This window comes from Martes martes, assembly GCF_963455335.1.
Source record: "Martes martes genome assembly, chromosome: 9".
NCBI lineage: Eukaryota > Metazoa > Chordata > Mammalia > Carnivora > Mustelidae > Martes > Martes martes.
This window is the reverse complement of record NC_137896.1, coordinates 57,289,325-57,309,365: the sequence shown is the minus strand read 5'-3', so window position 1 is coordinate 57,309,365 and position 20,041 is coordinate 57,289,325. Positions and strand designations below refer to the sequence as shown.

The 20,041-nt window shown below is 40.8% G+C and overlaps 1 protein-coding gene across 2 annotated transcripts in view; it reads left to right on the top strand.

Moving 5' to 3' along the window:
• Positions 1 to 20,041, top strand: part of TMEM182 (transmembrane protein 182) — a 58,049-nt gene that overhangs the window by 27,676 nt on the left and 10,332 nt on the right. For both annotated transcript variants that reach the window (XM_080814565.1, XM_080814566.1), the window contains exon 4: positions 10,267 to 10,404. In XM_080814565.1, coding sequence (XP_080670691.1) covers positions 10,267 to 10,404 — 138 coding nt within the window. The remainder of the gene's footprint in view (positions 1 to 10,266; positions 10,405 to 20,041) is intronic.

Sequence of the window (20,041 nt, the reverse complement as noted above, 5' to 3'; positions counted from 1 at the left end):
GCACATTCCTTCCTCCCAGGGGGCTTTAAAAAATATAATCCTGTGTGCCCACCCTGAGAGATTCTCACCTAAATGGATGGGGTTGGAATCCTGGCTTGGGTATGACATTAAAATCCTCCAGGCGGCTCTGATGCTCAGGCAGGGACGCAGGCTGCCAGTCTAGGCCCTCTGAGGCAGCAGGGGTCAGAGGAAGACCTTGGAGCTGGAGGTTAATCTGGTCCCCTGTATCAGGATCTGAGTGTCTTTGTACACAATACCTCTGTGGGGAAGGAAAACACTTTATTCTACCCCCTTAGTTTCAGTGACTGTAACCCTGCAAATTAGACTATAAAGAGAGAGGAAGATGAGAAAAGGTTTATTGGTATAAATGTATACGGACACCTTCATAGAAAAATGAAGAGCCAAAGGAGCAGACAGGCCTGAGAGCTTATATGCCTTTTTAACAAAGGACGATGGATGTAGTGATGTGACAAGACAGAGAAGAAAAGGTTTTAGGCTCGCGGTGGCAAACTGAGAAAGTGACTAGGAAATATATAGGGGGAGAAGGGGGCAATAAGGGTACTTGGGTAGATTTGTTCGCAGACCCACCCTGGTGCTGACTTGCTGTCTGCTTCCTGGCCATCAGACTCCCCCGGTAAGAGTGGACTTGTGGCAGTCCCCATTTCTCAAAAGTTTCTGCTTTTAGTCAGAAAAGGAAGATTCCCCACAGGTTTCTTTCCACATTCACTGATTCTCATTGGCTTCCAGCTCAAAATAATCTTACCCAAAGTGGCATATTTTGGGGTGACACATTCTGACCCCCTTCACCTCACTTCCAAGTGCCTTTAGTTCCTTGCTCCTGTGACCTTGAGCATGCCGGCTGCTCCTGCAATCAAGCTGCACTGTACTAGTACCCCTGTTACCCACGACCACCACCCCTTCTGCTTCTAGTACTGCAAAGTCCAGCAGCCTCCCGCCCACCCCCTAAGATCGTTAGGAGGAGAAACAAGATAGTGACCATGGATGTACTCTCAAGCCTCGAAAGCTCTTGAAACTATGTGAAGAAACCCACGTTTCTCCTGCTGCAGGGACTTGCCAAGGTCACAGCCAGCACGGGAGGTGAGGCTTCTGTCCCACCTACCTAAGACACTCCTTCTTCCCCTTCACTGCCTCCGTTTGCAGTAGGGAGGTAAATAAATTCCATCAGGCCTTTCAATGTTCTTTTTGTTCTGAAAAAAAAAAAAAAAAAATCAATGGACCATGGAGAGCACGTGACTTGGCTTGCTTGGCACGTCCACAGTTGCGGAGCTCAGACGCGGACACGCTGTACAGCCTGTCCTTCTGCTTTGGTGAAGGCATGACTGTATTTTTAGACCTGCCCAACGCTGCCAAGACAAGTAGTGTATGGAGATGCAGGACAGGCTTGCTGGCCTGTGTAACAGAAGCGTCTTGCCTAAAGCTACGGCAACATATGCTGGAGGTTCTCATTTGCTGCTGAGGATGGTGGAGGGGGGTGGCGTGTTTTGTTTTGGCTTCTCATAAAACATTTTATAGCACTTCACACTGTGTGCTCGAGGATGTGTCGAAACATAGGATTAGCTTTATGAACTAGCTTTGTGAGGTGTCTGAGGCAAGATAGCAAGTTTTGAAAAATGAATAACACTTAAGTTTATCTTTAAACTGCAAATACAATATTTACATTTTTATATACACAATAAAATAATTTATCAAAACACTACGAATTTGGAATTGTGATCATTTGGGTTGACTTTTTCCCTCCATACTCCATACGGAAGGTTGGTTGTATACATTATAATATTACAAAATCAAGAGGAGATTTGTTAATATCTTAAGAGAACAAACTGTTCTGGCATACAAATGAAAACCCCATGAAAACAGGCTTTATTTCTTGCTGGTTTCTCACCTCCTGTAACAACAGCTTATCACTAAAGCTGATTTCATTTCTATCCTGACTTCCCAGCTTTAGGCCCCAGTTGGAAAAACCACCTGACCAGTTTCTCATGTTCTGTTCTTTTTCCTACCAGTTTATTCTCTGGACAGCGGCAGGAGTGGTGTTCGGATACAAATGTGGCTATAATTGCTGATAACTGACCTTCAGGGGCTCCCTAGGGCCAGTATGATAAGGACTAACACTTTCTGAGTGGCACATGAGGCTGTGACTACCTTCCTGTCCCTCCTTTCTTGGTGCCTTTGTCCACAGGGGAGGCAGCTGCAGGGAGCTGTTTTTCTTTCCCAATGCAGGGGAAACTCCGATTGGATTGACCTTCCTCCTGCATTCTGCCATTTCAACTACAATCAGAACTGTAGGGCTTTACTCAGGACCCTTCAATCCTGAAATAGTGGCTTCTCAGGGCAGTTGTCCATCCAGCTCCGGGCTATGCTGTGCATATCTTTGCTGGGGCGCCTATCACCCAGTCTTAAACTGACTTGTATTTCCCTCCCTGGATTGAACTTGTGAGGACAAGGATTATGTTTTACTCTAGTGGTCTTTGGTGCCTAGACAGCCGTGGAAGTATGTTTGCTAAGTTAAGGAGCGCATGGTTGTCAACCACACACTTATTCACCAAGCAAGCCTGGCAGGGTCTCTCTTTGCGATCCCTTGGGAGACACTGGCTTGAATTGCTGAGTGGGTGTGAATGGCTGGGAATGGAACGTCTTATAAAATAATCCAGAGTTAAAACTTCAGGGTGCTTCTAAGCATCATCGAAATTAATGAGTTTTAGGGCACGTTTATTACATTCTTCGTAGAAAAAGAGATACTATAGGGTTTTATTTTTCTAACCTTGTAGATGGAATTCAAAGCAGATGCCAGTTCTGCCATTACTTTCCCATTTGAGATCTGCGGTAATCTGCACACATGCAAAAATGTGCGTGCGTGCACACACACACACACACACACACACACACACTCATACCTATGCACAATATTGATGTACATAATTAATAGTCTGCTTTATTCATGACCTTCATTGTCCTAGTGTTTGGGGTGATTTTTACATTTCTTTCCTGAAGGATGCTTAATACATATCTCCCTACACTTCCTAATTATGTCACTTTGGAATTTGATCTTTTAGGTATATCCAAGGTATGAACTCTTTTTGATATATGTTTCAGTCTGAAATTTGAATTTGCAGTGCAAGTAATATTCTTTATGTTAGGTACTTTTTATGAGTAAAGCACATTGTAAACAGAGTTTTGCATTCCACATACGCTCTTATTTAACAAACTAGACAATCTGTAATGACTTGATGTGTCTTTTCTTCACGAAAAAGCAAAAGGATAGTCCTCAAATGAAAATTAGAAAAATACTGTATGTTAGTGAAAGTATAAAAATATGAAGGGACATACATGGGATATACTGAGAGGACGTTTCAGGATACCCAGGGCTGATGATTTTTAATCTAGATCTACAAGGATGAAGTTACCAAGTAAATTGGTAGTGAAAGTTAATACTGTACGGGTAAAAGCTTAATCTATTCAGGAAAATAAACTGGATACTCTAAAAGAAGCATTTCTACAACATCTGTTGTTAGAGTAATTACTACTCATCCTCATTACAACACCCGAGCAAGGAGCCCTTTGTTAGGTCAATTCACCAATTTATCCAGAATCAACAGAACTTCATTGCTTTGAAAGTAGTTGTTAATTCTGGCCTTCTGCAGATTCAGATGATGCTTTCTTTTAATTAATCCGAATTGTGATTATATAGATTACATGTAAATCTATTTACATTGTAAATCTTGCTTCATGTTCTCGTAGGAATTAATAAAAATCCAATATTGTTTAAGTTAATTGAATTGTACTTAGTGGTACAAATGGATTTTTAGAGTTGTTTTCACTTGGCACAGTCCAAAGGTTGCAAAGACAAAACTTCACAGTTTTTATAATTCCTATAAGGAATAAGAAAATGAGTGAAGTATTCTCTGAGATACAGTCATGATCTAGGGGTCTTAAATAATACAAACCACTAACCAAATACAAACGTCCTCCCTGCCAAAGTTCCAAAGGTGTAGATATATTAGAACTGAAAGCTTGTCCCCATCCCAGATCCATGAGATTAGTAGATATCTTTTATGTGTCAGCTACATTGTTGGCAAGGACATTTTATTACAAAGTGGTAAAAATTAATAATAATAATAGCAAATGTATGTGAATACTCACTGCACGTAGCTCCTTTCCTTGTATTTTCTCAATTCTTTCTATAAGCTTATGTGAAGGATATTGTTTTCCATCTTAGAAAACTATGGTCCGTGAGAGTCACACAATTAGTGGAAAGACCCCAGTATCATGTTTGACTCCGAAAACACATAGGCTTCCTTCATTTTATGTTAAAGATTCTCTGATTGCCTCAGTTTTACTTCAGAGAGTGAAAGAACTCTACCCAATTCCACAAGACAATTCTGAATTACGGGTGAACATTTTAGATCTGGAATCAACGTGTGCCACATATGCAAACTAGGTACTATAATTAGCTAGGGAACAGGAAGTTCCAAAAAGTTCTGAAATAAGCTTGAAGTTACGCACTTTGGAATGCTGAAGCACAAGGAGAAAAATAAAGCCCACAGTGACTGCAGTAAGGAGTCTCTCTTGGAAGCGATTTCTGTGTGGTCCCGACTCTCAGGCACGAGGTTCCCCCTTGCCTTAAATGCAGATCTGTTGCTCCGCCTTCTCTAAGGACTCAGAATCAAAATCAAATCAGGCTATTTTGTTAGAGCAAAGGACAGGACGGGAACTGGCCGCTGTCAGGAACAGCAGCAGCTCTGAAGAGCGTCCATTCACATCCCTGGTTTGCTCTCTTTCTCTCTCTCCCTCCACAGGTGCTTCTCAGCTTTCAGTCCCGTTGCTTTTCTCCTGGAGAGGCGTGTCCTGCTGCTTCTGTCCTCTCTGTGGTCCGCTTCATAATGCCCGTCCTCTTGCTTGCATATGGCTCCTCTAGATCCAGCAGCGACCAGTGCTTCCTTTTAACTTCAGGCTTGATTAGTAGATCACCTCATGTTTCCAGGTTTCCCATTCTCCAGGGATCACAAGGATTAGCCCAACTCATCTTTACAAAACGTAGGTCGGAAGACATGGGTCAGAGGTCACCGTGTTTGATCTGTCTTTGTGTTAGGTGTCTGACCTCATTTGTGTGTATTTTGGGTATTTAGGAGTAGAGTCCCATGTTCTAAGAAGGGCCAGTGCCTTCCTAGAGGTTAGGGGACAAGGAAACGTCCCATGGAAGACAGTATGTCAAACACAACTTCTCTTCTGCACAGTGTGCTGGAATCTAAAGGCATTTCCAAATGTCGATGGTACATAAAAGCAGCACGCAAGGCTCTCTGAGGAAAGTAATTCACTTTCCTATTACTGAACACAGTACCACCTGCTGTGTAGTGTTCATGCAATTTAAATAATAGTGTAAATAAAAGCAACCACAAAATAAATGCTATTCATTGATTTCTTATTTTATGTCACACACTTCACATACTTTATTAATAATTCTTCCAAAACTCTAAAGGATGGATGGAAACATCTGCATTTTACAGAAGAGATAGATGTTCAGGAAGCTTAAGTGACTGGTCCAAGGAAACATCCCATGTAAGTGGTAAATACTGAGGTCACCCTGATTGTAAAAGCTTCATGTCTTTACTGCATTGTGCTGACAATACATGTTTGTATTTCAACAGTCGAGAATACTTTAAAGAAATGAAGATGAGAAAAATACTAGGTCACATATATGCAGATACTCACCTTTGTTGTTTTTCTTCCTTTATTCCTCAAGTTTCGAGTGAACCCTGGTGTCCTTTCTTTCAACCTAAAGAAATTCCTTCTCCTATGTCCTTAGAGGACAGGTCTGCTTAGATAAATTCTGTCTTCTTCCTTGAGAAATGGCTTTTTCTCGTCTTCATCCCTGGAAGATATTTTCATTAGAAGGAGAATTTGAGGTTGATAATTCTTTTCTTTTTTTGCCTTAAAGATGTTGTTCTGCTCTCTCCTGGCCTCCATCATATCTGATGAGAAAATGTGGTCCTTGGATTGTTGTCCTCCGTATTCAATCTGTCTTCCCCCCTACCCACCTGTGATGACTTTTAAAACTTTTTCTTTATCGGGCACCTGGGTGGCTCAATGGGTTAAAGCCTCTGCCTTCGGCTCAGGTCATGATCCCAGGGTCCTGGGATCGAGCCCCACATCGGGCTCTCCGCTCCGTGGAGAGCCTGATTTCTCCTCTCTCTCTTCCTGCCTCTCTGCCTACTTGTGATCTCTGTCTGTCAAATAAATAAATAAAAATCTTTAAAAAAAAACAACTTTATTTATGGTTTTCAATAATTTTATTGTTATGTGTCTGGGCTTATTTTTTTTTTCTTCAGTGTTTGTTCTTTGGGGATTGTTGAGTTTCTTGTATCTATAAATTTATCTTTCATCAAATCTGGGTATTTTTTAGGCATTATTTCTATGAATGTTCGCTCTGCACCAATATGGTCTGCCTCTGCCTTAGGGGCTCCAGTGGCACAAATGTGACATCTTTTGATTTTATATCTCAAGTCACTGAGACTCTAGCCATTTTTAAAAAGATTTTTTTAATTTATTTGAGAGATAGAAAATGAGAGAGAGAGAGCATGAGTAAGGGGAGAGGCAGAGGAAGAAACAGACTCCCCTTGAGCAGAGATCCCAATGTGGGACTTGATCCCAGGACCCTGGGATCATGACCTGAGCCGAAGGCAGATGCTTAATTGACTGAGCCACCCAGGCACCCCTGACTCTAGTGATTTTTTATTTCAATTTCTTTTCTTTCTGTTCAGACTAGATAATTTCTTTTTTTTTTTAATTTATAAATTTGACAGAGATCACAAGTAGGCAGAGAGGCAGACAGAGAGAGAGAGAGGAGGAAGCAGGCTCCCTGCTGAGCAGAGAGCCCAATGTGGGACTCGATCCCAGGACCCTGGGACCATGACCCGAGCCGAAGGCAGAGGCTTTAACCCACTGAGCCACAGAGGCGCCCCAACACTAGATAATTTCTACTGCTCACTCCTCAAGTTCACTTGCGCTTTCTCATCGCCATTCTGCTACTGAGCTCATTTCATGGATTCTAAGCTTCAGATATTATATTTTTCACTGCGATTTAGTTCTTTTTTTATAGACTCTATTTCTTTTAAGAATTTCTCTCTTTCATTTCAAGAGTGTCCACCTTAGTTCATAGAAAATGGTTCTAGCAGCTGCCTTAAAGTCTATGTGATAATTCACACATTTGAACCGTCTTTGGGTTGGCATCTGCTGATTGCTCATTCCTTTGAGAATTGGTCGGATTTGGTTGTTAGTATTTGGATTATAGCCTGGACATTTTGAATACTATATCATTAGACCTTGCACGCTGTGAAACTTCTCTGGAGAATATTTGTTTGTTGTTTGAACAAGCAATCTACTTGCATGATATGTCCTTTGCTTTTGTGGTGGTTGTGTCAAGGTCAGTTAAGTTTTCAAAGCCTTTGAGATGCTGTTTGGGTCTGCTGGGCTTGCTCTGGTTCTTGAGTGATGTTGTACTGTAATTCGGTTCTCAAAGTCTTCATTGTACTTCTTTGGGCATTTTTGGTGCATGTACAACTTGAAGGTAAGCTCAGCACTTGTGTGGGTTCAAACACAGGATTAGAGATTCTCTTCTCTGGTTCTCTCTCATCTGTGGGGTTTCTTCCATATTCTCAGGCTCCCAGGATCCACTTTTCCAGTTTTTCTCGCTGGAAAGATGTTTCTCAGAGTTGACCTCCTGAGCCATGGCCTACTTTCATGCAGTTGTATCATAGTGCAAAGCAGTGAAAGAAGAGGAAAACCCATAGCAGTGGTTCCTTTGCTCTTTGCAAACTGGGTGTCCTTTTTTCTGCTGCTGCTGCTTCTTTTTTTTTTTTAAAGATTTTTTTTAAGATTTTTTTTTTTTTTTTTTTTTTTTGAGAAAGATAGAGAACGTGAGTGGGCGGGAGAGTTAGAGGAAGAGAATCTTCAAGCAGATTGCCTGCTAAGCACAGAGCCTAATGCAGGGGGGAGCTGGATATGGGGCTTCAACCCAGGACCCATGAGATACGACCTGAGCCAAAACCAGGAGTTGGTCACTCAATCCACTAAACCTCCCAGGCACACCATTTTTCTGCTTCTTATAGCCAAAAGGTTGTATCATCATTTGGGATCTTAGGTGTCCATGTCTCCCCTGGGGTAGCAGTACAGATTTACTTTTGAAGCCTCGAGGCAGGACTGGTTGAATAAAAAGAGAAAATTCAACACAGAGACTTTCCCCATACTCTGGCTTATAGGAAGCCCCTTTCCTGCTGATCTAGCCAGAATGATCTTAACTCTGGATTTTTTTTGTTTTTGTTTTTTTGTTTTGCTGTTTGCACCTTTTTTTTTTTTTAAGATTTTATTTATTTATTTGACAGACAGAGATCACAAGTTGGCAGAGAGGCAGGCAGAGAGAGAGGGGGAAGCAGGCTCCCTGCTGAGCAGAGAGCCCAACGTGGGGCTCGATCCAGGACCCTGAGACCATGACCCGAGCCGAAGGCAGAGGCTTAACCCACTGAGCCACCCAGGCGCCCTTGCTGTTTGCACCTTTTATAAAGTTCCCAATTTAGCTTGCTTTCAGGACAAATCCAGAAGGAGAAAAAAAAGGATAAACTCAGAAAACTCTTTGTAGCCAATTTTATCTTTTCTTAAGTTTTGACTTCTCTCCTTAAGCCACTTGCTGTTTACTTTCCTGACTCCTCAGATAGCTGTTTGCCAAGTGTATCCACATTTAAGTTGTGGTCAGGGGAGCCACAGAATAGGCTCCTTATTCTGTGGACTGCCTCTTAATCATGTTTTCACCCCTAATACTTGCCACAGAACCTACCACATGATAGACAATTAAGTAATTGAAGGGAATACAAGCGTAAAATGTGAGGCTCACCAATGTGAAGGAAATCTTTGTGTGTGCATGTGAATGAAAATGTAAAAAGTGAAGCTTGCCAATTCTCCAGTAAATTCTGGTATGACCCGGACAGAACGTGTTTGGCTCACTGTCTACCACTCTTCCCACGCTCAAAGATGTTCAGTACTTCTCCTCTGCTTGGCACCCTGCGGAGCCTGAATGCAGCCAAAGAATATTCCTAGCACCCCAAACCCAGAAACCACTGGCAAGTGAAAAGCATGGGATGTGGGGTACAAGCCGGTCTTTCACTTCTGTTTTTCACACGTGTCCACACACAATTTCCAGCTTTTGTTTCCAATTTAAATGCAGGGCCTTCTCCCCACAAATTTCCATCTTCCTATACTCTTTACTCTAAGATTCTAGCTGATGGGCACAGTTTTTCCCTTACCAGGTGGGCTTGTGGAAGAAAATCATTTATTTTGCTTTCTTATACAAAGTTCTATGTTTTCATTAAAAAATGTAATTTGACTAATGTGTTTTATGGAGCTTTCCCTCATTTATACCAAAAAGAACTTATGTTAGTGTTTTAGGCCTTGGGAAATGATGAATTTGTTTAATAGATCAGTAATTATCCCACTCAAAAATGATCATTAGAATTCCTCTTTATTTGATTACTATGTATCACCAAACCCACAATCCATTTATCACCAGCTGCATCCATTAATCCAGCTTTTCTGGTCCATGCATAAGAGACCACTCTAACTTTTCATTTTGAGCCTTTCTAAGAAAAATATTGCTAGAAAGTAGTATGCCTTAAATATATCTGATTTAAAATCTCAGTCTGTACAAACTTTTAATTTTGGTTTTGTTGGCCATTTTTCTTACCGAAGACTATTTTCCAGTCGAGTCACAGTCTAAATAGAGGTATACTTTTTTGTTAGGGGATTGGGGGTGATTATTAGCTTCTAGGGGGTGACAATGGTAGTCAGAAATGATGTTTGTAAGTGTGAATGACTTTTCATGTCTTTGTACGTTTGGTATGAAACACCCTAACACTAGGTTCTTACTCAAGGGAACTCTTTCCAGAACTTTAGAACATTCCCACTTCTAAAGTGGAAAACAAGGTCAGGAAAATGAGCTCTGGGAGTGTACTGAGCATGTGTGTGGTGCAAATACCAAACACGGGGTAGTTGAAGGTTGACATCACTGAGTACAAAGTTCTCTAGTAAGATTTCCTTTGGATCGTCATTCAGGACCTGTGGCTTGGGATTCTGCCTCGCTGTGCTGGGACTGAAATCAGAACCATAAAGAGGAAAGAAACTGACTGCGTGTTACAATCCAAGTGGGGTTCACAATCTAAATGCAGTTTTCTTTTCTCCTTTCCCCTCTGGGATCTCTAGTTTACCGTGGTTTCTGGGCAGTCCTGATGCTGCTGGGCGTCATCACCGTGGTGACTGCAAGCTTTCTGATCATCTGTGCAGCTCCCTTCGCAAGCCACGTTCTCTATAAAGCCGGTGGAGGTGGTTACCTTGCTGCAGGTATGTGCGAGGCAAAGGGTGTGATTTCCAGCCATGGCTTTTCTGGATATTTTCCTTTTCTAGTTTCAGGTTTCAGACCTCTATAGTAATAATAGTACACAGTTTTGCTGGAGCGCCCGCCATTTGCTTACTGCATCCACATGGTATGAAGAACCCGCTAGAAGGAAAAGCTCTGTTCTTTAGCCTCACTTAACCTGTTTATTTTCTATCTGTAAAATGGGTCCAGAGCATGTCTCTCTGTAACATCAGGATATGGGTGAAGTTTTCTGTGCACTCTTAAAGAGAGAGCCGCATGATGATATTACAAACTGGCATGATTTATTTATCACAGGCAAAAAACATCTCTTTCTACGGGGTCACCACTCACTTTTCTTAATTGTGGTTCGTGTGTGTTATAGAAATACATTCTTTCCTTGGCGAAGCCTGCGTTTTTTTTAGTCAGCTTTCCAACTAGTCTTTTTAATGCCTGTTACAGAGATCTTAGTACAGATAGGAAAATAATTGACTAGATGTGTCTTGCAAATATCAAGTGTTTCTCATTTAATTGGGAAATAAAAGCAAGAACATTAATCTGAAAACATATAAGCATAGATGATTTGTAAAGATAAGAGTTCTAGAAAATGAGACAAACATCACTATGACCAAAACCAAATCGTACATGGCTATGCTATATTGTAACATCAAATTGGGGCACAGAGTTTCTGTATGAAATGGTCGTGATAGTAACAAAACAGAATGGATAACATTGTCATCTCTAAATCATTGCAGACGCAGCTCTTGATGTCCATCATCATTTAGTCAATGACCAATCAACAGTTCCTTTAAGCACACTTATTACGTAACGTTGTGCTTAATTCTGTGGAGGGACTAAAAAGAATAATCAGATATGGATCCTCTGTTCAAAGAGTTCAAAAAAGAAAAAAAAAAGAAAAAGAAACAACCCACCAAAACCAAAACCCACCCTCTGAATAAGTGTCCTGTTTAACCTCTTCTGTCATTCTTTTGACTTTTATTCAATTCCTTTCCTCACTGGTTTTTCATGGACCTTGCTTTCAAGGGCCTGATTTACCTACAAAATTCACCATTTTAAAGTATATAATACAGTGTTTTTTAATACATGTCCAGAGTTGTACAAATATTACCACTCTCTGATTCCAGAATAATTTTTTAAAGATTTTATTTATTTATTTGAGAGAGAAAGCACAAGCAGAGTGAGCAGCAGGCAGAGAGAGAGGGAGAAGCAGGCTCCCCACTGAACAGGGATCCCCATGCACGGCTCCATCCCAGGACCCTGGGATCATGACCTGAGCCGAAAGCAGCCGCCCAACTGACTGAGCCACCCAGGCACCACTATAAAATATATAAAAGTATTCCAGAATATTTTTATCACCTCACAAAGAGACCTCATATTGTCTCCCCTCCCTCCCTCCCCCTGACCCTGAGTTAACACTCATCTACTTTCTATGTCTGTGGGTTAGCCTATTATGGAAATTTCATTATCAATGGCTTCATACAACGTGTCGCCTTTTGTGTCAGGCTTTTTTCACTTCAACCTCAATTTATAATCTCTCTTCTTTAATTCATAATTTCATAAGACTAAATCCCTCATAAGCCATAAAACTGAGCATTTTCTGAGCCAAATATTTTTTCCTTCTCCAAACCACTTTCCAACTTTGGTTCGTTCCAAGGTCTTGTGAAGGTGCATATTTTTCCATGATCTTCCCAGAAATAACAGCTGTCTGATAGGATGGGTAAATATCTGTTTCTTCTCATCCCTTACTTTTCTTTTTAAATCTTTTCCAATAAAGGAAGTATGTATAGTTGACCCTTGAACAGTTTGGGTTTGAACTGTGTGGGTCCACTTATACACGGATTTTTATATATATATATATGTAAATCTGTTTTTTCTTTCTTATGTTTTTACGGTCCTGTCCAGTAAATTGACAGTACAGTCCTGTAAATCTATTTTTTCTTTATATTTTTCTTATGTTTCTTTTCTTAGCTTAATTTATTATAAGAATACAGTGTATAATACATACACAAAGTCTGTGTTAGTTGATTATGTTATCACTAAGACTTCTCTGGTCAACAGTAGGCTATTAGTCATGAAATCTTAGGGAAGTCAAAAGTTACAGGCAGATTTTTAACTACAGTTACGTTTTCGTGGTGCTAAAAGTTATAGGCAAAAAAAAAAAAAGTTATAGGCAAATTTTCAACTGCGGTTAAGATTTGAGGAAGTTGAAATTTTCTTTTCTTTTTTTTTTTTAAGTATGTTATGTTAATCACCGTACTATATATCATTAGTTTTTGGTGTAATGTTGCATGATTCATTGTTTGCATGGAACACCCAGTGTTCCATGCAATACGTGTCCTCCTTAGTACCCACCACCAGGCTCACCCTTTCCCCTACCCCTTTCCCCTCTAAAACCCTCAGTTTCTTTCCTGGAGTCCATAGTCTCTCATGGTTTGTCTCCCCTGCTGATTCCCCCCTTCATTTTCCCCTTCCTTCTCCTAATGTCCTCCATGCTATTCCTTATGTTCCACAAATAAGTGAAACCATATGATAATTGACTTTCTCTGCTTGACTTATTTCACTCAGCATAATCTCTTCCAGTTCTGTCCATGCTGATACAAAAGTTGGGTATTCATCCTTTCTGATGGTTGAGTAATATAATCCATTGTGTATATGGACCACATCTTCTTTATCCATTCACCTGTTGAAGGGCATCTCGACTCTTTCCACGGTTTGGCTATTGTGAACATTGCTCTATGGGCAGTTTGTCAGCTGCACAAGCATCAGTGCTCCTAACCCCACCATACTCGAGGATCAAGTGTAAAAGCATGAATTTAGTACACATTATGGAAGCATGGTTGTTTTAAACTCAGGAATGCTCTGATCCTTGGTTTAGTCTGATCAAAGAATTGTGTCTGTGTGTGTGTTTAGTGCTTTTGGAAAAAAAGTGTTGATCATTTTTAAATTGTGCAAGAAGGTAGTATATTCAAAGAATTTCATTTGGCTGAAAACTCTGTAGGAAGGAAAAGCATTTGGTATGTATTCATATGCCACTGACCAGTGTGTTTTCTTTTTGTGAGGAATCTTTGCTATGTGTGGGAATGGGGCTGCAGTTCCCCTTCCTCAGATCTTCTTGTGGAAACCCTGGGAGCTGAGAGGTGTCCATGGGATTCTGGGACCCATTCTGCAAACAACCAAACTGAACAATTCCTTTCAAACTTGACTTTTAATTTCCTTCATGACGAAATTCTTTATTGTTTGTGTAGGACCATTTGTTTCTGCAGAACACAGAGACAAATTCTGTTGGATGAGACAAAATTATCTTGGGCAGAAAAAGTGATGTTCTCAGGAATAACTGAAGTTTGCAGTCTAGTGTCAATTTCCACTGTGAAACACAATTCTGTAAGGCAGTTATGGGGCCAATAAATCATCCTTGAGCTTCCATACTTCTTGGTAGAAGAATTTTAAAAATATTTTCGTTGTTTATTATTAACATTCTCAGGTAATTTTTTAAATTTAATTTCTTTTCAGTGTAACAGAATTCATTGTTTATGCACCACACCCAGTGCTCCATGTAATACGTGCCCTCCATAATACCCACCACCAGCCTCCCCCAACCTCCCACTCCCCGTCCCTTCAAAACCCTCAGATTGATTTTCAGAGTCCACAGTCTCTCATTGTTCATCTCCCCCTCCAATTTCCCTCAACTCCCTTCTCTCCATCTCCCCATGTCCTCCATGTTATTTGTTATGCCCCACAAATAAGTGAAACCATATGATAATTGACTCTCTCTGCTTGACTTATTTCACTCAGCATAATCTCTTCCAGTCCCGTCCATGTTGCTATAAAAGTTGGGTATTCATCCTTTCTGATGGAGGCATAATACTCCATAGTGTATATGGACCACATCTTCCTTATCCATTCGTCCATTGAAGGGCATCTTGGCTCTTTCCACAGTTTGGCGACCGTGGCCATGGCTGCTATGAACATTGGGGTACAGATGGCCCTTCTTTTCACTACGTGTGTATCTTTGGGGTAAATACTCAGTAGTGCAACTGCAGGGTCAAGGGAAGCTCTATTTTTAATTTCTTAAGGAATCTCCACACTGTTCTCCAAATTGGCTGCACCAACTTGCATTCCCACCAACAGTGTAAGAGGGTTCCCCTTTCTCCACATCCTCTCCAACACATGTTGTTTCCTGTCTTGCTAATTTTGGCCATTCTAACTGGTGAAAGGTGATATCTCAATGTGGTTTTAATTTGAATCTCCCTGATGGCTAGTGATGATGAACATTTTTTTCGGGTAATGTTAATGGACAATTTAGCCTTTCAAAGTCGGAAGTGGAAACTTACATGTGCTATATGAACACTTGGCAGATAAGTAACAAACACTAGGTTTTTTGGCCAGCCAAATTTTTATATGCCACTTTTAATATGGAACCATGCATACAGTCATCTACTGAGTTAAACTGAATTAAATTTATAATGCTTTCTTTGGCTAGATTTTATATTGTCAAAATGAAGAGACTGTATTCTATGGGCCTGCTATTCTAGAGTCTCTTTGTTCTTTACGGCTTACCTCGTCAGTCCCTGCCCGAGTCTCTGGTGCAGCCCTGTGCCAATGCTCTGTGCTCTGCTGGGCAGTTGGGAACAGGTGCAGCTTGGGCCTTGGGTTGCTGTGGCAGTTTTATCAGTGCCACAAACAAGACTGCACACTCTCTCTTTATTTGGACAGATGGCTTTAGAACGGAGAATAGCCAAATTCTGAACGGCCAATGCTGGGTGTGTGCATGCATAAAGACTCTTTGGCATTAGCAGGAAGACTGGTTTTGGGCATTCCATGCGTGGCTGAGTCTTCCTGATGTCACAGTTGTCTGTGTGAGTAAGGGGCGGGGTCCATGTTATTCCTTGCTCTGTCAAAAGGCTCAGAGCAAACCTTGGAGGGCATATGTTGCCACTCCTTGCAGCTGGACAAATTCCTCTTCAGGCAGGCTAGGCCATGGGTCTCCAAGGAGGTTCAGTTCTGGAACAAGTGCATGGTAATTGTCAGAATGTTATAATGCTGAGCCTATTTCCGTGAGTCTCATCCCACACTCTACAAAGCCTAAACAAGTGCTGAAATTTGTTTTCATGTGGAGTCCCAGAGAACTGTCAGACCCAACGGGGTTCACGCTTGTCTTCTCCTAACCCTGTGATACTAGAGGTGATAGGAAAGATGCAGAAGAGGTTAGAATGGGTAGGCATAGCATTATAAAACTTTTAAGATGGGATCTGGAAGTTCTGGGATACTGACATCACTGGGTAATAAGCCATAAAAACTTGAAATCAGTATTTTACCAACATATTAGGGTACAAAGATTTTTCTTTTGTAATTGAAATCACCTTTTCCTGAGTGACAAAGTGCGATTACATTTTTTCTGCTGAATGTAGAGCCAGACAGAGTTCCTCCAGGGTAGAGATGCCTGAAAAGCTTCTGGATCATGTCTAAATCCCTTGTGGGACCTCACGTTGGTGAGACTATATGGACATCTTGTAAGCTAGAGGAATACAGCAGCCTTTAGTCTAGACCCAGGAGGTATTCATGGAAGCAAAGGGTACCTCTGCAGTGTAATTGGTCCTTTGGAACAATTAGTCCTTTAGAGGCAAAGTAGTGGTTTGACTCCTGCCCCATTCTGTGACCACAGACGGTTCTCCTTGCCCAGACAGCTGCTGCTCAAGCCATTACTGGTCACCACGGGATACCAGCTGAGTGAGTTGGGATGAATTTTTATAAATCCTCTGCCATGTGGGACAAAATGCTGGGCACACATCCTTCCACAGCTCATATCTATTTCCTTTGGATCTGGAGGACAGTGCTTTCTAAAAGCGTAGTGATGTGAACCCTCTTAAAAACGTAGCATAGGAAGGGTGAGTGGATATAAAGAGAATATAAAATTCTGAGTACAAAAATTTATAAACTACTGAATCAATTAAACTGGATTTGAGGTTTGTTTTCCTTTTTCTCTCAAAGATCAATAGAATTTGTAGTGGCTCATCAGTAAACCACATTTCTTTCTGTAGGAAATAAGATAGATGAAATGGATGCAAACTACAAGGTGTTTTTTCACCTTAATTCTAGAAAAAAAAAATAGGTCACAGAAGCCAAGGGACATATTTCAGATGTTCCTTTTGGGGGGGGGGCGGCTGAGAATGACCACATGGCTTCCAGGAAGCACTCAGTGTCATACCTTGTTCCTCACGTCTTCCTCCAGATAAAGCAGAGCAAGAGAAGAGTGTGTGGAGGAAACAGAAGACCACGAGCAGGAAGGGGTTAGGGAGGAACTGCTGACAGCCCTGATGCAGGCTTCTAAACTTACCGGCACACGCATCTCCCTGCTGGCACCTGCTGTCTCCATGTCTATATCATGAGAGATCCAGGCTATAAACAGCCGCTTACCCTGGACAAGCAAAGGGGCCTCTGTGTTAGCAGAACAGGCCTGGAAGGGCAGGGAATGCTTGCCAGAATGACTTTTCTAAAGCTTCTCTGTCTTTCTTAGTGCACCAGAAGGAGAAAATGATGAGCATGACCTCCTAGTGGGGAACAGAATATTTGACCAAAGTCTAGGACTTCACATTTTATTCATAAGTCTGTTCTGTCAGACGTACACATGGAAGCAAAAGGGTGACTCATGAGAACTGTAGGTTACTGATATATTAGCAGATGTGCTCGTTGTAGTAGAATTCCTGTCTTCAATTTTTATGAAACACGAAACAGCAGTTTGGATTTCTCTTTTGGTCAGACCAAAGCTCCTATACTAGATCTGCTTTTTGAGTAGTTCCGGAAGAGCCAGTCACCCTTATGTTTCTAAAAGCACTTGCTTCGTACCCTGGCTTTGTGCCTTCAGTTGTCATATTTGGGAACTGAATCAGTCAAAGTTATTATTTTGGATATTGATACCATAATAACGTGGGAAGGCCTCTCTTCAAATTTTGATATGGAATTTTAATGTCTTCAATATGTCATTTCACAGAAATGTCAAATGCTAGAATGAGTCAACGTTGGTCAATATTAAAGAGGAAAGAGTTCTGAAGAATTTTTATTTTATTTATGAAGAAATTTTATTTAATTTTTATTTTATATAAAACAGAAATGTTTTAAAGCCTATAATTATTCTTTCTCAGTTCTTTGAAGTATTTTCCCCCACATTGCCTATTAGTTGGAATGTGCATAACAGGCTGTTGGGATCAGACCTGTCCCCACTCAGTTTTGAATGGGACACCAGTATGATGGATGTACGATGCTCCAGTGAAGAAGCAGGTCCCCAGAGGAAGAATTCAAAAGGGGTGAGTGAGACCCAGTCCTGTGAGCCTCCAACACCCCAGCCAAGTGGAGCCTGGGTAAGGGATGAGGAATATGAAGTAGAGACACAGAGTGGTTTCTCTGGAGAGAGCTGTTGTGCTCCTGAATCTCTACCCCTACCTGGGCTTGGTGTGCCTATGTGTCCTCACTGGAAACATTCTGGGTGATGGTCCAGCCCCTGCCCAGATGAACCTAGGGTATGAGAGATCACCTCAGTAATAGCTTTAGTGGGACTTTCTGGAAAACCTTGAACCGCAAATGTGAATAAATGGCCCCCACCCCCTTTTAAAAATGTATCTGTGTGGTTCTTCTGAGAATTAGAGCTGTAGGCTTGGCAAATGAATGCTTTTACTCACATGATATTTTATTATGGGATGTAATTAACCTCCGCACTGAAAGGGAGTTTTCAGATGTGTAGGGTAATGAGATTCTTTCCACTTTATAAATGGCATGTTTAGTTTGGGGTTAGGTTTTGGTATGGTGGAAAGGCAGAATGAATTTCCATCTGCTTCACACTCCTTTTTTAAAGTATGTGTATCACTAACATCTACCATTAATTTAGTTCTGGGAAAGATTTAATTTCTTTGCAAATATTCTGTTTTATTCCATACCCTCCCCCCAAAGAGTCACTTTGCTCAGAAATAACTAGTAGCAAATGAATAAGGCATATCGATTTTTTAACAGAAAGTTTTCTGAGGCCTTTTCCCCCACCCATTATACTTACTTATACAAAAGAGAGATACATTAGTAATAGACTCCTCTGAATGACCAGATTGACATATACTAAGTCTGTACTAGAAATAATTTTTACTTCCTGTAACTAAAAGGTTGTTGAGGAAGGACAGGAAATTTTCTGACTGGACCCTTAAGACAGAAAATGGTCCTTAACACATAGGTGAGCACAAGTCTGGATTCACCTGTTACCCTTTCTGAAATGTTCAGTGATGGGCCTGTGGGGTGACTGGTGCCACCTGGTGGAAGATTCTAGTAAGACATGGACAGACAACCTCCCTCACTTCTCATGAAATCTCAGAACTGGAAGGCACTGGGGCAGTTTATCCCCTTGCCTCTTGACTAGTCCTGAAATAGCCCAGTCATATGAGAAGCTCTGATGCTTTAAAAGATTTCAGAGAATAATATTTGCTATCCATTAGCAGGAGTTCATGCCAAAGCTCAATAAAAATAATGATAATAACATAACTAGCCAATGCTTATTATGTGCTTGCCCTGTTCCAGGCACCTTGCTAAGTGCGTTATGTCCATTAATTCCTTCTGACTACTCTCTGCAGTAGGCACCTGCTTGATCTCTATTTTACCAACAAAGACGCCGAGACATAGAGAAGTACAGAACTTGTTCAAGGTTACTCAGCTAGTCAAGTGTAAATCTTCCCAGCTTGTACACCTTTGAGGTAAGATTTAAACCCGGGCAGTCAGAAGCCAGGCTTGTGCCCTTCAGCCACCTCCTGCTTCATGAAACTCATCTCTTGTGAGTAAACACTTCTTTGGGGTTCAATGAAAACCTGCTTTTCAGATGCAGTCCCTAATGACTTGTACAGATGGATAAACCCTCATGATCATTCTCTATCAATAACTGTTTTTCAAGAGAGTACAGAGTATTGGATAGACAGGATGTTTAATGCCTACAATGAATACGCCAATCTAAGAAAGTAATAAATATCTGAGAAATCCAATAGACATTATATAAGTTTGGTTGACTAAATAAAAACATGAGGCCAGAAAATGAAAGGGAAGGGCAGTTAATACATTCGGACAGTAGTATGGTGAAGCGTAGGTAGTTATGAATACTTGGAAATCAGATAAATGTAATGAAAATATACAGGCATGAAATTATATAAGGCATTCAGGCTATCTCAGGAAATTGGAGAAAAATCAGTGGAAAGTGAGTCTGAGAAAATGAAGAGTGGAAATTGTTTGTGGTTGGCCATTATGCATTAGTAGTTTAAAAATTTCTGAAGTCTGATATGTAAAAATAAGCATAATTTAATTAAAAGAGAAAGGGATAGCATGTTAATGTAAAGAAGGACTATTACAAAAGTACAATTTAAATTATTTTTTAAGAACTTCTAGTGCATTTTCTGGAAAAGTGAACTTTTTAGTGAATGAACTAACAGATACATAACTACATAACAGATACATAACAGATACATAACTACTTTGAAAGTATGTTACAATGCAATGTCATGTCTTACTCTTGAGAAAATACAGAATTGGCAAATTTTCTTTTCCCCTTCATGTAATGTTTAGAAAAATAAGTATGCATTTTAG